The sequence below is a fragment of the Lepidochelys olivacea genome (genome assembly GCF_965140295.1).
Source record: "Lepidochelys olivacea isolate rLepOli2 genome assembly, chromosome: 14".
Classification (NCBI taxonomy): domain Eukaryota; kingdom Metazoa; phylum Chordata; order Testudines; family Cheloniidae; genus Lepidochelys; species Lepidochelys olivacea.
In genome coordinates, this window is record NC_140424.1 from 43,686,490 (window position 1) to 43,708,369 (window position 21,880).

Below are 21,880 nucleotides of genomic sequence, written 5' to 3' on the forward strand. Positions count from 1 at the left end.
CTCAGACCTTCTGTCCCTGTGGGGCCCAGAGACCTTGGACCTGAGTCCTAGGTTGGTGCTATTTGTGTGTAGACGGAAGGGGGGTTAGGCTTGAGCCTGAGTTCGTGCTCCCGTCTTACATTGCAGTGTAGACATTGTTGCCGGCACCCAGTGCCGAGAGGCTAAACAACAGCTGGGGTTGGTTCGCGACCCAGTGTGCTTCACCCAATCATCACAACGGGGTGGAGAAGCATACAAGTTTATTTGCAGCTGCAAAAAGGTACAGGGAGATTAGAATCTCAAATCCTGCACCCAGAGCAGGAAGTTACACAGGCTTTTATACATCCTTTTTCCCAGCATACCTATCCAATAGCAAGCTGCCCTAAGTATCCATATAGTCAGCCAATCCAGTTCCCAGCTAGTTTCCTTGTTCTCTGTATCATTTCTTAAACCGTACATAAAGCTGTATTGTTCTTGTATTGTTCAGCATTGTTCTTCCATATCTGCCCTGTTCGGCCTTGCTTAGTTTCAGGCAGTCTGACTCTGCAACATATTGTTGCAGATCCTCAGCATAACTGCTGCGAGTGCCTCCAGGCCGGGGGGGGGGGGGGGGGGGCAAGGACACTTGGGCCTCGTACGCATAACTGCTGCGAGTGCCTCCAGGCAAGGGGGGGGGCAAGGACACCTGGGCCTAGTGCGAGGGGGCTTCATCGACACTCGTGGTCTTCCATCCCCTCGAGTTACCTAGTGGCCATGCCCCAGTATCCCCAACAACTCCCTCCTTTGAGAACACTTAACAACCTTGGCTCTGAGGCTATTTATTTTTTTACAATAGGACTTTGCATAAGCACTTTGTGATAGCCCTGAAGAGAATGACTTATTAACTTTTGCAAAAGGGCCCTAACACATGAGACTGCACAGCATAATACCAGTAATACAAGCAATACAGGAAAGAGAAGTTTCAACAGCAGGCTAAATAAACCACCAAGCCAAGACGACAAACCCCAGCCTGAAAACAAGGTTTGCAACCAATCGCTCTCGGGGGCAGTATAGGCAACCTGTGCTCCGGCTTGGGCATGGGCCTCAGCCTGTACCACCTTCTCATAGATCTCATAACTGCTATCATTTACAGATACACAACATCGGGGCCCGACGAGGGCACAAAGCCCTCTTTGGGATGCCAAGAGATAGTCCAAAGCCAGCCTGTTTTGGAGGGAAAACGTCCTGAGCTGCTGTACCTCTTTATTTAACGTTTTTACTGCTGACCCTAAATCACTAACCGAGTCCTCTAATGCTAAGGCCGCTTTCTCAAGTACCATTTGCAGCCTTACAGTATAGCGGCCTATGCATGCCAGGGCTGGCCCGGTAAACAGTGGCGCTATTCCCAGTACAGAGCACCCTACCAGCTTCTCGGTTGTGAGGGAATTCTTCATATAGCCCTCCAAGGCCGTAGTCAGTCGCCGCAGGGTCTTTTCTCGTGACTCAACAGAGGTGTCTTGGGCATTTCTAATCTTTCCTTTGGGCAGTGTGGCAGTTATGGAAAGATGAGGAACTCCATGAGCTATATAACAGCTACCTGTCCAGTTGGCTGGCAGCACCTTGTAAGGCTTTCGGCCACATACAAAATAATGACCCTGTAGGGCCCAGTAAGGACTGTTTCTTAAGGGTATTCCTGGGCTATTTAAGGCTGCTTTGGCTGCTTTTCCAAACCGTTCATATGCCCCTAAGGGGGCATCCCATCCTCCTGATTGGGTACAAGTGGGGGCGTTTCTAATTTGTGCCGTTCAAATTACACTCGCCAAAGGGACCACTACAAACCCACCATTGGCTTGCTACATTGGAGATATTAACTGGACGGCAAGTTATATTTCCAAACCTTTCTTTTGTGGTAAGATTATTTGTAAGAGTTTCCCTAAAAGTGGAGGAACCATTACATCCACACTGCTGGCCTCCCCTTTTGGTCTATATCCAATACCCATCAGCCCACTGTGTAGTAACACAGGAGCTCTTTCCCACAGGACGCCCATCGTGATCAGATTGGTTTCGGGTAAAATATAACACTCCCTCAGTGAGTACTGCAACTGAATACACCTGGTCCTGATAGGTGGCTTGCTGTAAAGAGGTCTTGTTCCAGAACGGCGAGTCCGTTCTTTCCTGCTCTTTGGTGGCAGCTAATTCTGCTAGGGTCAGGGGCAGCATGTCAAGGGGCATTCCCGTTTTGGGGGACAGTGGAGTCGGAGCACATACCCAGCAATCAGTCTGGTTTGTTAAATTAGCAACATGGTGCGCAAGCGAAACAAAGGAGTTATGCTCCCGATATGCACAGTTTGGAAATACCAATACAGAGAATAACAATGTTACCCAATTAATTATCACCAGAGTCTTCCCAACCCAGGGTCTCCAGTTCCTGGGTGGGCCCATTTTAGCATTAAGGTGCCCGCTATTTGTGTCTTTTAAACAGTAGCTTTAGCCCGAGATCATCACTAGATGAGGAGTCAGCAGGTTGGACGGTCCACTGTTCTGCTGACGAGGGGGCGGGTACTGCCTTCAGACGAGAGTGATGGATCCAGTTCTTGTGTCCCTCAATCTTTGTCGCTGTATGGGAGATCAGCAGGACGGTATAGGGTCCTTTCCACTTTTCCTGGAGAGGCTCGTCTTTCCAGGTACGAACAAGCACGGAGTCACCGGGCTGTAAGGAGTGGACGGGAGAGTCCAAGGGGAGAGGTTGGGAATCCTTGGTATACCTGTGAAGAGACAAGAGAACAGCAGACAGGGAACACATATACTGTGACAAAAAACCATTACCCAACTCCCATTCCCCTGACAGAACCGGGGTGCCATTCATAGGCCATGCACTTCCAGATGTAAACAGTGTCAGGATGAGCTCCACCCTGACATCTGGTGGCGAGGTGTGGCAAGTTGTGGAAAAGAACTTCAGGGGCCGATCTCATTTGCATAGGCACACGCACCCCACCTTAGAATGAGGCCATAGCTGCCCAAATGGTCACTTTGGCTGCTGTGGGATCCCCAGTGTCTCTGTTATTGGGGCAGGAAGAATAAATGGTTATTACCCTGATTATGGGAACTGTGCTTGGAACTGTACTTGGCCTTTTGTTATGATGGAGGGACTCACCATCACCTAAGTAGCACTCGCTAGGCAAGGGTCATGGGTTCCAAAACTCTGTGAATTGAGAGAGAGGTTGGGGACAAGTATTAATACTTGGTGGTGTGAGGGCCTTACATGCTAACTGCACTTCCTCCTCTCTTCACTGTGGAATATCAGAGCTAATTTTGATTTCATTAGGAGTCTAGTTACAGGCTGCTGAGCTCACTTTGGGCTCATGATGCACCAGCACTGAGGCGTCCCTACTACAAGCTGAATTCACCAAAGAGCTGAACTGACTAAGAGCTGAAATCGCTGAGCGTTGTGTTAAGCAGTGGGGGAGCCTGAAGATATAGCGTGGAGCAGTTTGCGGGACGGCTGGAGTGCCTTGTGGACAGGCTGGTGGAGCAGGTCGTGGGACTGCGGGAGCTACTTGTGGGCCGCGAAGCAGAGCTGAGCGAAGGAGTTTGTGGGGCGGCTGGCGGAGCGGAGGCCTATGGAGCTGTGGGGTGCTCAGCTTCAGATCATGTAAGGTGCCTCTTACCCCCGTCCCATCTCCACCCAGGTTGGGAGGTAAAGCTCCGCAGATAAACTTTCGAACTCTGGGGCTGCCCTGACCAGGGGCAGAGACTTTTGGGTCATTGGACTTTTCGGACTTTGGGTGATTTGGGGTTGCTGGACTCAAGAACCAAAGGGAAAGGGGCATGCCCCAATTTGCTTGGGGTGGGTTTTTTGTTCATGGGTTATGAATCCTGTTGGTGGTGTTTCCCCAACATAATGCCACATTGTTTCTCTCTGTTATTAAAAGGGTTTTTGCTACACTCAGACTATGTGCTTGCGAGAGGGGAAGTATTGCCTCTTGGAGGCGCCCAGCGGGGGTGGTATATATTTGTCCCAGGTCACTGGGTGGGGGCTCAAGCCGGTTTGCATTGTGTTATTGGAATGGATCCCCTAGATATTGAACCCGGCCCTTGTTGCTGCCAACTCTGACGGGCAGAAGGGTTACACAAACATAATTTCAAAGGGACTAAATCCTAATCTACCCTTTGGGAGAACGCGGATACGGAGTAGGACGAGGGGCAAAGCATCAGGCCATCGCAGTGAGGCTTCTTGGCACACTTTTGAGAGATGCCGTTTAAGGGTCTGATTGGTCCGCTCCACTACCCCACTGGCTTGCGGTCTCCAGGGCGTATGGAGTTTCCAGGGGATCTGTAAGGCATGTGAGATGCTTTGCATGATTTTTGACGTGAAGTGTGTCCCGTTGTCAGATTCCATCCACAGGGGGAGTCCAAAGCGAGGAATGATCTCCTTAACAAACTTGAGGGCCACTGTCCTGGCAGTGCAGTTACGGCATGGGAAGGCTTCTGGCCATCCGCTGAACCGATCCACTATGACAAGGAGATATGTGAACCCTTGGGTCCAGGGAAACTCAGTAAAGTCTATTTGCCACACTTGTCCGGGGCCTGGAGTGGGTTCTAGGGCAGCTGGTGGCACAGGATGTCCCGGTCGGGGGTTATTCTTTTGGCAGACTAAGCAGTCCGCCTGTACCTGGGCAGCCAGGGGTCGGAGTCCGGAAGTGATAAAGTATTTTCCCATTAGCTGGATAAGTGCTTCCCTGCCAGCATGAGTGGTTTGATGTAGTTTCTGCAGCACTGGCCGGATTAGGCCCTTTGGTAAGAGGACCTTCCCTTCTGGGGAATGGAGCCATCCCTCCTTTTCCCGGAGACTGAGTTTGTCAGTTAGCTGTCTCTCCTCCCCAGAGTACTGAGAGGTTGGAAGCTCCCCTCCTGATGGGATAAGGGCATGCATATGGGCGTTCTCAGCCTGAGGGGATGGCAGGATGGCAGCATGCTTAGCCTCTCTATCTGCCCGGGCGTTACCTCTGGCCACATCTTGATCCTCCCTTTGATGGGCTTTACAGTGTACCACCGCCACTTCCGAGGGGAGTTGTACAGCTTCTAGGAGCTGGAGGATTTGGGGCCCATACTTGACTGGGGAGCCCTGGGCTGTCAGCATTCCCCTTTGCTTCCATAGGCCAGCATGAGCATGCAGCACACCAAAAGCATACTTTGAATCAGTAAAAATGTTGACCCGCTTTCCTTTTGACAGTTCAAGTGCACGGGTCAGGGCTATCAGTTCGGCAAGCTGGGCAGAGGTCCCAGCAGGCAAACCTTCAGCTTCCACAGTGTCATGGAGGGTCACAACAGCATAACCCGCCCTCCTTTGCCCATCTATTACAGTACTGCTACCATCAGTGTACCACTCATAATCTGCATTTGGGAGAGGTACATCCTTTAAATCCGGACGGCTGGAGTACTGGACATCTATGATCTCTAAACAGTCATGTTTCTGTTCCTCTGTTTCTGGCAAGAGAGTGGCTGTGTTAAGGGAGGGGCAAGGCTGTAGGGTGACTTCAGAGTTCTCTAACAGCTTAGCCTGGTACCGAGCAATCCGAGCCTGGGTGAGCCAAAGCCCTCCCTTTGCATCCAATAAGGCTCGGACCATATGGGGAGTATAGATTTGCATAACCCCTCCCAATGTTAGCTTCTCGGCTTCCTCAAGCAATAGGGCAGTAGCTGCGACCACCGGTAAACATGCCGGCCAACCCTTTGCAACCTGATCCAGTTGCTTAGAAAAATAAGCCACGGGACGTCTCCATGCTCCTAACAACTGTGTGAGCACTCCTAGGGCCACCCCCTTTCGTTCACATACATACAACTGAAATGGCTTAGAGAGATCTGGCAGGCCCAGAGCCGGGGCTTCCATCAATTTTCTTTTCAGGATTTTAAATGCCCTGTCAGCCTCTGGGGTCCAATAAAAGGGGTCATGATCTGCTCCTTTTACACAGTCATACAGGGGTTTAGCCCACAGTCCAAACTCTGGGATCCATATCCTGCAAAAGCCTGCCATACCCAGAAATGCCCTGAGCCGCCTACGATTACTTGGGATAGGAACTTGACAGATAGCTTCCTTTCTTTCGCTTGAAAGCTGACGCTCCCCTTGCCGAATGTGAAACCCGAGGTACTGTACCTCTGGGAGGGCAATTTGAGCCTTACTCCGTGCTACCCGATATCCCCGGAGTCCAATAAAATTCAGGAGGCTCATGGTGGCTTTAAGACAGGGGGTTTGGCCCACAGTGGCAATTAACAAATCATCTACATACTGCAGAAGGAGAGCCTCCTCATTATCCCACTCCTCTAGGTCCCTGACCAGAGCCTGGCCAAAGAGGGTGGGGGAGTTTTTAAATCCCTGGGCCAACACTGTCCAGCAAAGTTGCTGTTCGTGCCGCTCCAGAGTCCACTAAAAAATCTATTTCTGAGCTTCCCACCCGCATCTTTACTCGGGGTTCCGGGGGTAGCGTGGTCCGTCTCCCCTGACACCCCTATTCCTGCTCCGCCATCGCCATCATAGAGGCACCCCCCTTTTCTTTCCTCTTTGGGCACTCATTTTTCCAGTGTCCCTCTTGGCAACACAAGGCACACTGGTTGCAACCCAGTCGTCTCTCCTGTGAGCCTGGACGTTCGTGTCCACGGCTCCTTCCTCCCCGGCCACTTCCCTTAGTGCCGGCCTGTACCGCTGTTACCATTAGTCTCACTTGCTTTCTCTCCTTCTCTGTCTCTCTCAGACTATAAGCTCGGTTTGCAGTCTCTAAGATTTGTGCCATGGTCATGCCCATTAAATCCTCCTTTTTTTGTAACTTTCTCTTAATATCAGGGGCTGCTCTGCTTGTAAAAATTCCCTTAATAATTGACTCAGTTGCCTGATTATCGGGGTCTGCATTAGTGTTCTGTCGAATTGTGTCCCGAATACGCTGTAGAAACCCCTGGGCTTTCTTTTAAATCCTGCATTACTTCATATGGCTTTGCCCAATTATTATGTCGGACAGCCGAGTGACGGAGTCCATGCAAAAGCAACTCCTTATAGGAGGTAAGGCGGGTCATATCCCCATGATCATTTGGATCCCACCTGGATTCTGCTCGGGGGACTTGTGCATCCGGGTCAGGGACATTAATACGATCCCGGTCATACCGTTTCTGCGTCTCCTCCCTTGCCTTGGACACAACCTGTTGTCTTTCAACCTCAGACAATAGGGTTCGTAGGAGGATGTTACAATCATCCCAGTCCGGCTTGTGACTACTGAGGCACCCCTCAAAGACTGATATAAACCTGCTTGGGTTGGTGGAAAACTCCCCTGCTTGTGCTTTGAAAGCAGCCAAATCCACAGGATTAAAGGGCACATGAGTATAGACCTGCATAGTCATGGCCGGACGCCTGTCCGATCCAGACCGGGCGACTTTAGTTGCGGTGATTAAGGGGTATAGGCCAACCGTTGGGGACTTACAAGGTGTGGGTGTAGGGGCAGAAGGGGACACCGGCTCTGCCATTACAGTGGGGGTGGGGGTGGGGGTTTGGGGACTAACATTAGCTGCTACCGAACCAGTCGGAGTCAGATTACAGTGCTGTAAAATATCTGGTCGAGTACATAAAGTCAGAAACAAATGCGCATACATATGTTCATTCCATTTCCTTGTTCTCTGACAGAACAGGAGTAACGGAAGGATCGTGTTGTAATTAATTGACCCTCCTGGTGGCCACCACTCCTGGTCCTCTAGTTGATATTGAGGCCAGTCAACTGTACAGAATCATTTAAATTGTGTCTTAGTCATCGGATCCGCACCAAATACCTTCCAGTTTGCTAGAATGCATTCTAGGGGCGTACACCGTGCCCTAACCCCCGAGCTCTGTCCCTGTCCCATACCTACAGGGTAACTCTGGGCGTCCCCAGGTTCCAACAGAGCATACAATCCGGATTTCAAAAGGTTCCTACCTTAGCCAAGGGACCGGTTCCCCACTGTCGCCCACAGCTGCTTCTCCACTATATGAGTGCGTTGCACCGTTGTGCCCTCCGGGGTCGATCAAATCGCGTCTCCTCTGAGGCCCCCGATGAACTCACCGGTGCGCGCTGGGCGTCGGTTCTCGCCGCAATCCTCGACCTCCAGGAGGGGTCCGGGCAAGGCTAAATCGCAGCCTCGTCGCCCACCCAGGGACGCCAAAAGCTGTTGCTGGCACCCAGTGCTGAGAGGCTAAACAACAGCTGGGGTTGGTTCGCTACGCGGTGTGCGTCACCCAATCATCACAACGGGGTGGAGAAGCAGAAAAGTTTATTTGCAGCTGCAAAAAGGTACAGGGAGAATAGAATCTCAAATCCTGCACACAGAGCAGGAAGTTACACGGGCTTTTATACATCCTTTTTCCCAGCATACTTATCCAATAGCAAGCTGCTCCAAGTATCCGTATAGCCAGCCAATCCAGTTCCCAGCTAGTTCCCTGATTCTCTGTATCATTTGTTAAACTATACATAAAGCAGCTTTATTCAGCATTGTTCTTCCATATCTGCCCTGTTTGGCCTTGCTTAGTTTCAGGCAGTCTGACTCTGCAGCATACTGTTGCAGATCCTCAGCATAACTGCTGCGAGTGCCTCCAGGTGGGGGGGGCCAAGGACACTTGGGCCTCGTACGCATAACTGCTGCGAGTGCCTCCAGGCAAGGGGGGGGGCCAAGGACACCTGGGCCTAGTGCGAGGGGGCTTCATCGACACTCGTGGTTTTCCATCCCCTCGAGTTACCTGGTGGACATGCCCCAGTGTCCCCAACAACATACTGGGTACCTGAACCATACTAACTCATCCATTCTGCATCATGCAGGCTTTCTAACTTAGGTATGTGGCTTGAGCTGCATCCACACTGCAGAAGGACTGGGCTTAGACCTGAGTTGCTTTGGGACTCAGCCCTGATCCACCCCCAGAGTTGGGTCTTAGGACCCGGGTCCTGTGTGCTTGCTGACTCAAGTCAGATTGATTTGTGTGTGGACAAGAAATGGGGGCTTGGGCTCAAACCTGATTCAGAGACTGGGCTTAGTGTACAGCGTAGACATACTCTGAGGCACTAGCCTACGACTTGAATGACCAAGGGTCAAGTCTGTGCTCGGACACAGATCCCCTGTATGACTCTGGGCATGTTTCTTAGCCTCACTCAGTTCCCCACTTGTACAATGGGGATCACTGCACTTTCTTGCTTCCCAGGGGCATTGTGAGAGGCAATACATTAAAGACGGTGAGCTGCTCAGATATTACAGAGACGGGGGAAAGATAAGTCCCTTAGATAGCAGATATCTCCACTGCTAACCTCCTGGCTGTGATGAAAATGAGCCATTTGCTCTAACTCGTCTGTTTCCTGTCTCTAAAATTCACCACCTCAAAAAGCTCTTACTCAATTGATTCGAAGACCTCAGAGCAACTTCTAATTGTCAATGAAAGAATCAGGAGATGGGTTATTTATTACGTGGAGTGTTGTGGTGGAGGTTGGAGGTTGGACATTGGCCATGGGTGAACCCCCCGCTTTGGGGAGACTAGCTCGCCCCCTCTGCCCGCCAGAGCCCCAGTTCCCATCCCCCAGCCCACCACAGCTGGCAGACCCTCAGCCTGCCTGCCCCAGCGGTGCTGGCTGACCCCCCAGTGCCATCCCGGGCCACCAGCTGGAGCTGAGTGAGCCCCTGTTAGCTTCAGAGTAGAAGGGGAGGAAGAGAGGGCAGGGCCTTGGGGCGGAACATGGGCAGGGCCATGGCCTGGGTCAGGGGAGGCTTAGCCTGCCCTGGCCTTTGACACCTGCTGCCCATGAGGTTGGACTCAAAATCTGACCCCCCTTAAGCTGGGAAAGAAAATCCTGCTTGTATGAAATTGCGAGCCACCATGTTGGACACTCCCTGTTTGAGAAAGGCAGGGGGAGGGCACCGAGGAATGGCTTGTGCTTTGGAGATCTGCTGTATTACAGGGACTGTGTTCAGGGCTGTGAGAGTGAACCTCTCTTAAAGACTTCATACAGACTTCGGAAACCTCAGAGACCACAGCAGGCAAATTAGCACGGAGGCTGTGGTCTCCAAGTCTGCAGTCACAGATCTGAGAGACAGAAACCAAACCATTGTTCCTGCTCTGCTCTTTCCAGCCGAGAACCAAGGCTTGTTTTGCAAGGCGGGCTAGCGTGAGCCCCAGATGAGTTAAATGAGGAACACTGAGTTTCGACGGCTTACCTGACTCAGTGGGGGAGTCGAAAATAGAACCCAGGTGTCCTGACTCTATCGCTCTGATTCTAGTGTTTGTGTTTTATTGTATCTTTTATCTCCATTTCTAACTCACCTGTCACCATAGGATATAGGCGCCATTTATGTGAAGCAAGATTCACGGCAAGATCTACCTGTTCCTTATTCCTGTTAGAAAATTGAAGTCCACCTGGATGTGGTCCGCACTGCAGAAGCGAATGCAGCCTTCTCTGTCTCTTTCTCTGTCTCTCTGACCATGTTCATCTTTCTGAATCTCCCACTCTTTCCATATGGGCCTAGTTATCAAAGATGGACACTTTAAATTGAGGCACCAGATGGAAATTTGGCCAACCCACAAGAGTTGGGTTGAAGATTCTCCCACTGTTTGCCTCCAGGCAAGTGTGCAGTGGTCACACATGAACGATGCAAGCCATGGAAGGGCAAATTAATTCTAAGTGTAATGAAGGGAAGATGCCATGGTCATGCTTAGTGAGGCCATATCCTTATCACAGTCCTTGCATGTCACATCCTCCAAGCATGGTCTTCACCACTCATTACATCCATGCATGGTCCTAGCATTTCACAGCATCCATTCATGGCTTTTGCATCTGGTAACATCCATGCATGTGCCTGGCATCTTTCAGCATGCATGTGTAGCCCCCCATCCACGTTCACTGACTCAGTATGAGGTTGTTCAAGAGAAGGGAAGCCTGGCCTGCCTTGTGACTTTTTACACAACTTTAGGGAACCGGGCCCGAGGCTCCCTTGTGTGCTCTGCGTTGTGTGTCAGTGTGTGTCCACCTCAGACCAGACCCACTCAGATAAACCACCAGGAACAGGCTTTATCCTGTAAAGAACAAAGAACCTCCTAGTGAACTAGCCTTCACTCTGGGGAGAGTAATCTCTAGCCATGATAAACAAGCTGGCCCAGCGGACCTGCATCCACGGACCTGGAAGCTTGACTCTGGCCCAGTGTCAATACAAATCTAGCATGACGCAACATTAATAAAATACGTGCTTCCAGGTTAACTGATGGCTTTCAAAAAGCAGTTGTCAAAGGGGAATATCATTGAATGGAGGTGTTCACGGGTGGCAGGTATAAAAGGCTAGAGGAGGCTAAGCCTTCCTTGGTGGAGCCACGGCTGTCCTGCTGCTGGATGCCTGGGCCATGGTGGCTCTGTCCATGCTCTGCCTCGTCCCCTCCCTCATGTGCCCCTTCCCCAATGCCCCCACCACCCACCACTGCTTGGCTGAGTCCCTCCTTGTGCCTCTCCTCCACCCTCCTCCCCAGTGAGATCTGCCACTCGCTGCACCCCTCCTCACCCCCCTCCTCCGTGGAGGAGAGGAGGGACGTGGAGAGTGGGGGGTGGGGGCTGAATGGGGAGGGAGCCAAGTGGGGAAGGGGGAAGGACCTGGGACAGAGTGGGGATGGGGCCTGGGGTGGAGCGAGGATGGGGCCATGGGCAAAAGAGGTGAGACAGGGAGCTAGCCTCCTCCATGGGAAGCTTCACCCGCCGCCCATGGAAGTGTTCCTAGTTAGGCCTGAGGCGATTCCACATCTTCATCAACGATCTGGAAAGAAATCTAAAATCCTTTGCTGCAGCCATTTGTGGAAGACACAGAGACTCGTGGAACAGTAATTACTGTTGAGGAGCAGTCTCGTTAGTGTGGCGAGCGAGGCCCATTCAAACAAAACGTACGTTTAGGCAGCCAAACTCAAAGTTGGACATGTAGGACCAAAGAATGCAGGTCAGACCTATGGAACGGAGGACTGTCTCCTCTAAAGCAATGACCCAGAAAAAAATTTAGGGGTTATAATGGACAAACAGCTGAATGTGAAGTCCCAGGGTGATGCTGTGGCCAAACGGGTGCTCCTTGGATGTATAAAGAAGGGCGAAGTGAGCAGGAGCTGGAAGATGATTTAATCTCTGCGTACGGCACTGGGGAGACCTATACTGCAACAGTGTGCCCGGTTCTGGTGTCCACATTTTCAAAAGGACGTTTGAAAACGGGAGGGGGTGCAGAGAAGCGCCATAACAATGATCCAAGTGTAACCCACACACCTGGGTGGGGTGTTCTGTCCCATCTAGTGGCACTGAGACCACTTAGAGAGAGATTGATTAAATAAATCTGCTGTACAGCCTTAAATACGAGGCAGTTGGCTTTTAGCTCATGTGGTAGAGGCTCATGCACTAAGCTCAGTTCCCAAGTTCGATCCTGCCCGACGACAACTGAGGTCTATCGGTGTTACACAAGGGTTGGGAAAAAAATACTTCATAGTGAGAGAGATTTACAGAGCTTAATCTATTTAGATTATGAAAAAAGAAGGTCAGAACTGAGGTGACTTGGTTACTGGGTGTAAGTACCTTCACGTGGAGAAAATACTAGCTGCTAAAGAGCTCGGTAATCTAGCAGAAAAAGGTAGAACAAGAACCAATGGCAGCTGAAGCCAAACAAATTCAAACTGGAAATATGGCCGAGATGTCTAACAGTGAGGATCATTAATCATTGGAACAAACTCCCAAGGGGAGTGGTGGATTCTCTGTCTCTTGACTATCAGAGGGGTAGCCGTGTTAGTCTGGATCTGTAAAAGCGGCAAAGAGTCCGAAGTGGGTATTCATCCACGAAAGCTTGTGCTCCAATACGTCTGTTAGTCTATAAGGTGCCACAGGACTCTTTGCCTCTGTCTCTTGAGGTCTTCAACTCAAAATCAGATGCCTTTCTGGAAGAGATGCTTTAACCAACATTGGGCTCAAAACAGGGGTAAGTAGGTGAAATCTTCTGGCCTGTGATAGATATACAGGAAGTCAGATGATCTGATGGTCCAGTCTAGCCTTAACATTATTAATAATTGTCCTATCACGGACACTCCGAGCACCTATCACCTCTGGCTAGAGGTGGCCGTTTTAAAAAAATATATATCTCCCCATCTGTATGTGCTTGGGATCCTGGGGAGAGGAAGGGTGACCTCTGAGACATGACTGCGTGCACATACAATAAAAGAGGAGACGAGGAAGCGGCGGGTTGAGGTTTGCTAGCGTGCATCATTCAGGCAAGTGGGGAAGGTGTGAACTGAGCCTTGAGCAGAGGTTTGCTGTTCCTGTGTCTCTGTCTAAACACAAAAAGCACCAGGTTAAGGCAAATCCTTTTTAAGTCAGTTTAGTGAAACTGGTGCGACAGTCTTAAATCAGTTTACACCCAGATCTCACTGATGTAGCCCACCGTGGCTCGGTCCCTTCCAGGTGGCGGGGAAGCTGAAAAAGTGCTTCCTTTTCTCAGCTTTTGATTCAGAGTCAGAGGGTTGTGGTTTTGTTTAATAACAAAAATACGGAAACACAGTTACTTCCTGCTGCCCCTGCCATGCACGCACTGAATGTGCTGATTCCTGGGTCACGCTATTTGGGGTTTTACTTCTCGGTAAGTAGAGGGAAGTGTCTGGCACGCATGGTTAGTGCTAGGTGGGATTTTTTGTTCTTGTTGACAAATTGTTTTGTCATTGAACTATACCGAGTTGTCAAAACTAAAACTTTTGCAGGGAAGGGTCAGTTCTGAGAAATGTGTTTTATCTTGAAAAAAAAAAAGTCAATTTTTTTTTGAAAGGGTTGAAATAGAAATTTAATTTTGTCAACATTTTCAGTGGGGAGGAAAAAAATTACCATTTTCCAACCTGTTCCAATTTGTAGCAGTTTGGCTCATCTCAGTAAATTTAAAGCTGCAAGATTAAGCAAGATTAAGATTAAGATTAAGTAGGCTTGGCAGAATTCAATTTTCTTTTTTTAAATAATTTTGATGGATAATATTGATGTTTATTTTAAGCATTTTCTTCTACTTTTATCTATTTGAATTTTCACAGTTGTGCAAAGTTACGGGCTTTAAGCTTTTATTTGTATTGATTTAAATTTTTACAGTTGCCGGAAAATATGAAGGGGGTCAGAGAATAATTAATTAATGGCAATAAATGTTGAGATTCAAAAAGCGAAAGCTTTATAACTGTTAAAGCACAAACTGTCAACATTATAAGTAAAAACATACAAAGTCAATATCCTTCAATCAAACTCAATTAAGTTTGCAAGCTGCATTTTGCTTACTTTGCCTGTCTGTAAATTTTGATGATCAGCGGAAATATTTTGTCATTGGTTTGTGTGTGTGTGGTGGAATCAAGGTTCACTGACATTTACGGATAAAAATCTATAGCCATAAATATCAGCAAACTGATTTTACATACAGGGGTTTGCAGGAGCTGAGCTGACGCTGCTTCTGTTTAAACAGGTGCAGCTTGTGTGTGTAAACAAGGCCTAGATCCCCAGCTCCTGGAGTCCTGTGATAATATCAGAATCTTAGCTTTCAAGAAGAAAAGGAGTACTTGTGACTTAGAGACTAACCAATTTATTTGAGCATAAGCTTTCGTGAGCTACTGCTCACTTCATCGGATGCATAAAGTGGAAAATGCAGTGAGGATGTTTTATACACACGGACCATGAAAAAATGGGTGTTTATCACTTCAAAAGGTTTTCTCTCCTCCCACCCCACTCTCCTGCTGGTAATAGCTTATCTAAAGTGATCACTCTCCCTACAATGTGTATGATAATCAAGGTGGGCCATTTCCAGCACAAATCCAGGGTTTAACAAGAACGTCTGAGGAACAGTGGGGCGGGGGGTAGGAAAAAACAAGGGGAAATAGGTTACCTTGCATAATGACTTAACCACTCCCAGTCTCTATTCAAGCCTAAGTTAATTGTATCCAATTTGCAAATGAATTCCAATTCAGCAGTCTCTCGCTGGAGTCTGGTTTTGAAGTTTTTCTCTTGTAATATCGCAACTTTCATGTCTGTAATCGCGTGACCAGAGAGATTGAAGTGTTCTCCGACTGGTTTATGAATGTTATAATTCTTGACATCTGATTTGTGTCCATGTATTCTTTTCCGTAGAGACTGTCCGGTTTGACCAATGTACATGGCAGAGGGGCATTGCTGGCACATGATGGCATATATCACATTGGTGGATGTGCAGGTGAACGAGCCTCTGATCGTGTGGCTGATGTTATTAGGCCCTGTGATGGTGTCCCCTGAGCAGATATGTGGGCACAGTTGGCAACGGGCTTTGTTGCAAGGATAGGTTCCTGGGTTAGTGGTTCTGTGGTGTGGTATGTGGTTGCTGGTGAGTATTTGCTTCAGGTTGGGGGGCTGTCTGTAAGCAAGGACTGGCCTGTCTCCCAAGATTTGTGAGAGTGTTGGGTCGTCCTTCAGGATAGGTTGTAGATCCTTGATAATGCGTTGGAGGGGTTTTAGTTGGGGGCTGAAGGTGACGGTTAGTGGCGTTCTGTTATTTTCTCTGTTGGGCCTGTCCTGTAGTTGGTGACTTCTGGGTATTCTTCTGGCTCTGTCAATCTGTTTCTTCACTTCAGCAGGTGGGTACTGTAGTTGTAAGAATGCTTGACAGAGATCTTGTAGGTGTTTGTCTCTGTCTGAGGGTTTGGAGCAAATGCGGTTGTATCGCGGAGCTTGGCTGTAGACAATGGACCATGTGGTGTGGTCTGGGTGAAAGCTGGAGGCATGTAGGTAGGAATAGCGGTCAGTAGGTTTCCAGTATAGGGTGGTGTTTATGTGACCATCGCTTATTAGCACTGTAGTGTCCAGGAAGTGGATCTCTTGTGTGGACTGGTCCAGGCTGAGGTTGATGGTGGGATGGAAATTGTTGAAATCATGGTGGAATTCCTCAAGGGCTTCTTTTCCATGGGTCCAGATGATGAAGATGTCATCAATATAGCGCAAGTAGAGTAGGGGCATTAGGGGACAACAGCTGAGGAAGCGTTGTTCTAAATCAGCCATAAAAATGTTGGCATACTGTGGGGCCATGTGGGTACCCATCGCAGTGCCGCTGATTTGAAGGTATACATTGTCCCCAAATGTGAAATAGTTCTGGGAGAGGACAAAGTCACAAAGTTCAGCCACCAGGTTTGCCGTGACATATCGGGGATACTATTCCTGACGGCTTGTAGTCCATCTTTGTGTGGAATGTTGGTGTAGAGGGCTTCTACACCCATAGTGGCCAGGATGGTGTTTTCCGGAAGATCAGCGATGGATTGTAGTTTCCTCAGTGCAGCGGTCTACAAATGGGCACATCCTTGCAAGCCCGGCATTTAATAATCCGTTCCATGGGTCCCCGGTGGATTTTCATTTCTGTTCTGGGCCAGCTGTCTTTGCTCTCTCCAATTTTGCTGGACCAAATTCGTCCAGTGGTCTGCGATGTAGCACCAGATGAAAATCTGTCCAGCAAGCAGAAGCAGAAACACGTCATCCCAGGGGCGCAGGAACAATTTGTACAATGGGGGTGCTGAGAGCCATTGAACGAAACCGATGGAAACCTCTTCAAGCCAGGTGGCGCAGCAGCACCCCCCCCCACCACCACCTAGTTGCAGTTAGCTGGATCCAGCCAGCTTGGGTTTAACACTAGCAGTGAAAACAGCAGCAGCTCCGGTTTCAGCATGAGCTAGAAGCAGAGTACACACCCAGGGCCTAGCTCAGGCTCTCTGAAGGCTGCGCTGGGCTATCTTACTTGTGATTGTTACCCACTATAATGGGGTGCACGCTAATTGGAGCGCCCCCTGGTGGAGTGTGTGTGGGCCTGCACTTTCTTTCCCTGTAGCCCTTCTTGGGCTTAGGCCCTTAATTAGTCCCGTGGTCTATCAGCGGTCCCAGCCCTGGTATCGGGCCATACTCCAGGACTTCCCTTTAGAGTTAATGTCTTCACCTCGTTTCAGGCCTCAGCTCTCCTGCTGGGCCACTAAAGGGGTCAGTTCCCGTTCCGGGGTGCCCGCAAAGTCAGGCCACTTCCCCCTGGGGCTAATGTGGGGGCGGGATCCAGGCCTGCTCACTACTCCGGGTCCCAGCCCAGGGACCCTGTAGGTAGCAGCCATCCGCTGTATCCCTTTAGCTAAGCTGCACCACTGTTCTAATTCCCTGGACCATTTCCCTGCAGCCCCACAACATCACCGCCCTTGCCGTGGGGTCTTGTCATGATGAAGTCCCAGCAACAAGCCCACAGCTCCTTCTTGCTCTCGCAGCACTGCCCTGTCCGAGGACGAGGACGAGGACGAGGACGAGGACCAGGACCTGCCCCTGCCCCTGCCCCTGCCCCTGCCCCTGCCCCTGCCCCTGCCCCTGCCCGCTAGACACCACCCACCCTCCTCCAGCTCCAGCAAGGAACTGAACTCACTCTGGCCCTGCAGCTCCTATTATACTAGCCTGCTGGGCCCTGATTGGCTGTGTCCCACACAGCCGCTCTAGGCAGCTTGGAGGACTCTCTCCACTGCCTTTTTCTGGGCCGTGGTGTGGCAGGGCCGCAAGGTCTTCAGCAGGCGGCCTCAGAGGGTCTGGTATACCCCATGACAGCCACGCTTGATGGATTCAAGCTAGCTTAGTTTGGGTAACCCATACACTGCTTTTGCTGTGTAGACATACCCAATGTTAGTGGATTTTTTCACTGATTTCAGCTCGCCACTCAACAACCACCGACGAGGTGTCACCAGTGGTTTAAATTCTACAGTTTCTTCCCTGACTCTTCGCTGGTATAAAATCACAGTAGGGGGTTCGTTCTCAGAAAACATTGCCCTGAAGTGGGCTGTGATCATTCTGAGCCCTGCCAGGTAAGTTTCAGAGCTAATCTGTTTCTTACGCATATGTACCAAAGGGTTGTCCCATATCCCGGAGCATGCAACAGGAGCCTTTCAGGGACTTCAAGGGGCACGGGGTGAAAGCCTACATTTCCTGTTGTCTTGGTTATTCTGCCTACATTGTGTTTACTTTATGTTCCTCGGATGCAGGGATAGTGACAGGATCATGAAATAGCCCCTTGAACAGCATGATAAAGCTCCTCTCATCCAGTTCTGGCAGCTTTCACCATAAAGAGAAGGACACTTATATGCTTTAATGTTTTATCACACGTATCCTGCAGCTCTGCTATGACATAGGCAGATGGCACAAGGAACAAAATTAATGAGTAAATCCTATTCCGAGCTGGGCTCTGAATCCAGCAGCAGGGTGGTGAATGTAGAATAAATGCTTAGATTAGATTTCGATATAGCGATAAATAATCAGAATTAATTATATTGGGTTTTGATTGATTAGATTTAGATGTGAATTAATTATAGATTAGTAGTAGATAGATATAGATTAGATTTTAATGGATCTGATTAGAATTAGATTCAAATAAATTGGTTAGTCTCTAAGGTGCCACAAGTCCTCCTTTTCTTTTTGCGAATACAGACTAACACGGCTGCTCCTCTGAAACCTGTCATTTAAAATAGAATATAACGCCATTTGACAGATTAAATTGAAATACATTGTGTTTAAATGGATTAACATTAGATTAAAATGTATTAATGGGAGTTCGTGTTCACCTGATTATCCATGGCGAATGCCAAATCTTTCTCAGAGTCCCTGCTTCCCAGAATAGAGTCCCCCATCCTGTAAACCTGGCCTGCGTTCTTGGTTCCTAGATGTAGACATTAACATTTAGCCGTATTAAAACATGTGTTGTTTGTTTGCACCTAGTTTGCCAAGCGCTCTAGATCGCCCTGAGCCAGTGACTTGTCTTTTTGATTATTTACCACTTCCCAATTACTGTGTAATCTGCACATTTCTTTAGATTTAGATGAGCCAGATATAAATGGACACTTTAGGCTTAGACTTGTCCTTAGTAGGATTAAACTGAGGTGAAATAGATTTAAACAGATTAGGATTGGGTTTAGATTGACCGGAAGTAGCTGTAAATTGACAGGTGAAATAGATTTAAACAGATTAGGATTGGGTTTAGATTGACCGGAAGTAGCTGTAAATAGACAGATGCTCATTTGACTGAGAGAATTTTCTTGATCACTTGTCAGTGTAGCGCCTGGCTGGCCATTTAAAAGAACCCTGAGACAATCAGAAATTCTGACGAAGAAGAGAGACGTAAACAAGGCAGCCCCAGGGTAGTTTGTGGTGGGCAAAAAAGGGTGTTTCAAGTCCACACTATTTTTAGTCAAGTGTCAGTTGACTAATCTATCTGTGGGAAGCCTTATAACATCCAAGCTGTCATTACCAATAACAGAGGAGGAAGCTATGCACTCTTGGTAGTTTTAGTTTCATATTGCAGGAGTTAGGAAATAGAACAGGAAATCCTAGAAATCATAAAAATGCATGTCTGGAAGGGACCTCACTAGGTCATCGAGTCCAGCCCTCTTCACTGAGGCAGGTCTAAGTATTGTCTAGACCAGTGTTTCTGAACCTTTTTGATGCCAGGGACCAGTTTGCAGCTGTGTCAGGTCCATCTCAGGGACCGATGCTGGTCCACGATGGACCGGTCATTGAGAAACACTGAGTTAGACCATCCCTGACAGGTGTGTGTCTAACCTGTTCTTAACACTCTCAGTGATGGAGATTCCACAACCTCCCTAGGTAATTTGTTCCAGTGCTTAACTCCCCGGACAGTTAGGAAGTTTCTCCTAATGTCCAGCCTAAAGCTCCCTTGCAGCAATTTGAATCCATTACTTCTTGTCCCATCCTCAGTGGATAAAGAGAACAATGCGAAGTCCTGGATTCTAGTCCCAGTTCTACCACAATCTCAAGCTCTTGAGTCCAGTTACTCAGTAAAGTGTGTAAGTATATGCTTAATGTTGAATCAATAGGATTTAAGCACGTGCTTTAATGTGAAGCCAACTGAGATCAGGGCCCCATTGTGCTGGGCGCTGCCCAGACACACAGGGAGAGACAGTCCCTGCTTAGGAACAGAATTTTTTATGTAAAAATATTTTCTGTTTTCAGGAAAAAAAATTGATTCTCTTTAGTTTTCAAAACCTGAATGTTTTTTGTATTGAAAATGGAATTTTTTTCCTAAAAAATGTCTGATTTCCACTTTTTCAAGGGGGAAAAAAAAAACAATTTTTGTGGGAAACTGTTTGGCTTTTGTTTTCTGTCGTTTCAACAAAAACCCAAGAAATTTTAACCAAAGCAAAAATTCGCTGGGAACAGGTTTGTTTGGGTTGAAAGCCATTCTTCACTGGAAAGAAATGGTAGACCAAAAATTTTCAAAAAAGGCCTGCTATTTCTAGCAGTGTCATGTCATAACCCCTGTGAATGTCGTTCCCTGTCTCCATCCCCTGCCCTCCTCCCCAGCCGCATGCTAAAGTGACAAGAAAATTCACTAATCACGTTGTATAGCAGAAAACTCAGAGCGGGACAATTCAGCTTTACCTCCGCTGGAGAGAATTATTGCAGGATCCATTCACTGTTTTATCTGCTTGTCACCCCTAGGGGGCAGTGTCTGACTATGCACCAATGGAGGGAGCGTGGACAGCGTTGTAATAAATACACAACCATACTCGTGTGTAAACATAAGCAGCTATGATCTATTTAACCCTTTTATTCTGTGCAATGACTGGAACTCATGAAGTCCAGCACCTGGTCACTATTCCCAGTTCGATGCCTCTTTTGTTCACAGAGAGAACCATTTAACAGATTTAAGAATAACACCACACTCGAGATCCCACTGAATTCCCAGAGTTGAGGATAGAGCCCAGAGGTTGAGATTCCAGCCACTCCCGCTTTATCTATTACATAGCACTCTCTTTTTCCAGAGCTGGCATCATGATTCCCTGTCCCTAAATCCTGTTGGGGCCTGTTATATCTGGTGGCAATGAGTTCCGCAGTCTAACTGTGTGTGGACGTATTTCCTTGAATTGATTTTGAATGTGGCCCCTTTTCAGTTTTCACAGAATATGGCTTTGTTCTTGAGTCATGAGACAGGTAGAATAGCAGTGTCCAATCTATTCCATCAAATCCTGTGTACATTTATTGTGTCCCCTCCATCTCCCCTCAAAGACACTCCCAAATACTTTTGATGTTGAAGTCTTTCCATGCACTTGCATTCCTTGTTGTTCCAATAGGGCAGTAGATGCTGAAGAGCTGCCTTAGAGTTTGCAGAGGAGTTCTCCTCCTCCAGTTTGTTATCCCCCCGAAAAGTACAGAAGGGTGGATAGCATCAGAGAGCAGCTGCTAAGGATATAGCTACACTACGGAGACTATACTGGCTTAGCTCCATCAGTGTAGCTGGGCTGGCATAATACTGTAGTGTAGACGCATCAATGGAAGGGGTCGGAAGACTTCTTCCATCGACCAAGCTGTGTCTACACCGAGGGCTATGTTGATAGCTACGTAGCTATGTCCACCTAACTTCTTCATGTAGACCAGGCCGAGGTAATGTGATTTCATGGACTAGGCTTTGGGGTAGGAGCCAGGACCAATTGCAGTCTCATTTCTCAGGCTGAGTCACTGTGCGAATCAGGCCTAATCTAACCGCTTCTGGTCTCCCATCCCTGCGGTAGGTCAGCACCTCAAAATCGCTGACGGAGTTTATCACCGCAGCACTCCAGTGAGGGAGGGAAGGGTTACACCCATTTTACAGATATGGAAACTGGGCTGTATTTACACTATACCAGGGACTATACCAGTGTAGGCACAACCCCAGAGTGTAGACGGAGCCTATGCCAATGGAGGAGGTTCTCCCGCTCGGTGTAGGAACATCCTGCTTCCCGAACGACGGTAGCTAGGTTGATGGAAGCATTCTTCTGTCGACCTGGTTGTGTCTGCACTGGGAGTCTGGCTGGCATAGCTATGGTGCCATAGGGTGTGTTTTCTCACACCCCTGAGCAACCCCTAGCTCCTGC

The 21,880-nt window shown here is 48.6% G+C and overlaps 1 protein-coding gene and 1 long non-coding RNA gene across 3 annotated transcripts; both read right to left on the reverse strand.

Moving 5' to 3' along the window:
* Positions 1-222: 222 nt before the first annotated feature.
* LOC311530534 (protein NYNRIN-like) lies at positions 223-7,463 on the reverse strand. Of its 2 annotated transcripts, none has more exons than XM_084647262.1 (2): positions 3,113-7,463; positions 223-2,723 (listed from the first exon to the last, which is right to left on the reverse strand). In XM_084647262.1, the coding sequence occupies exon 1, from the start codon at positions 6,185-6,187 to the stop codon at positions 4,085-4,087; it is 2,103 nt and encodes a 700-aa protein (XP_084503388.1). In that variant the 5' UTR covers positions 6,188-7,463; the 3' UTR covers positions 223-2,723; positions 3,113-4,084. The 2 variants fall into 2 exon arrangements, with proteins under 2 accessions (XP_084503388.1, XP_084503387.1); XM_084647261.1 differs by having other exon boundaries at positions 3,051-7,463.
* Positions 223-8,732, reverse strand: LOC311530535. Its single transcript, XR_014714023.1, has 2 exons — positions 7,911-8,732; positions 223-3,160 (listed from the first exon to the last, which is right to left on the reverse strand). It is a non-coding gene; the product is annotated as an uncharacterized lncRNA (long non-coding RNA).
* Positions 8,733-21,880: the final 13,148 nt, after the last annotated feature.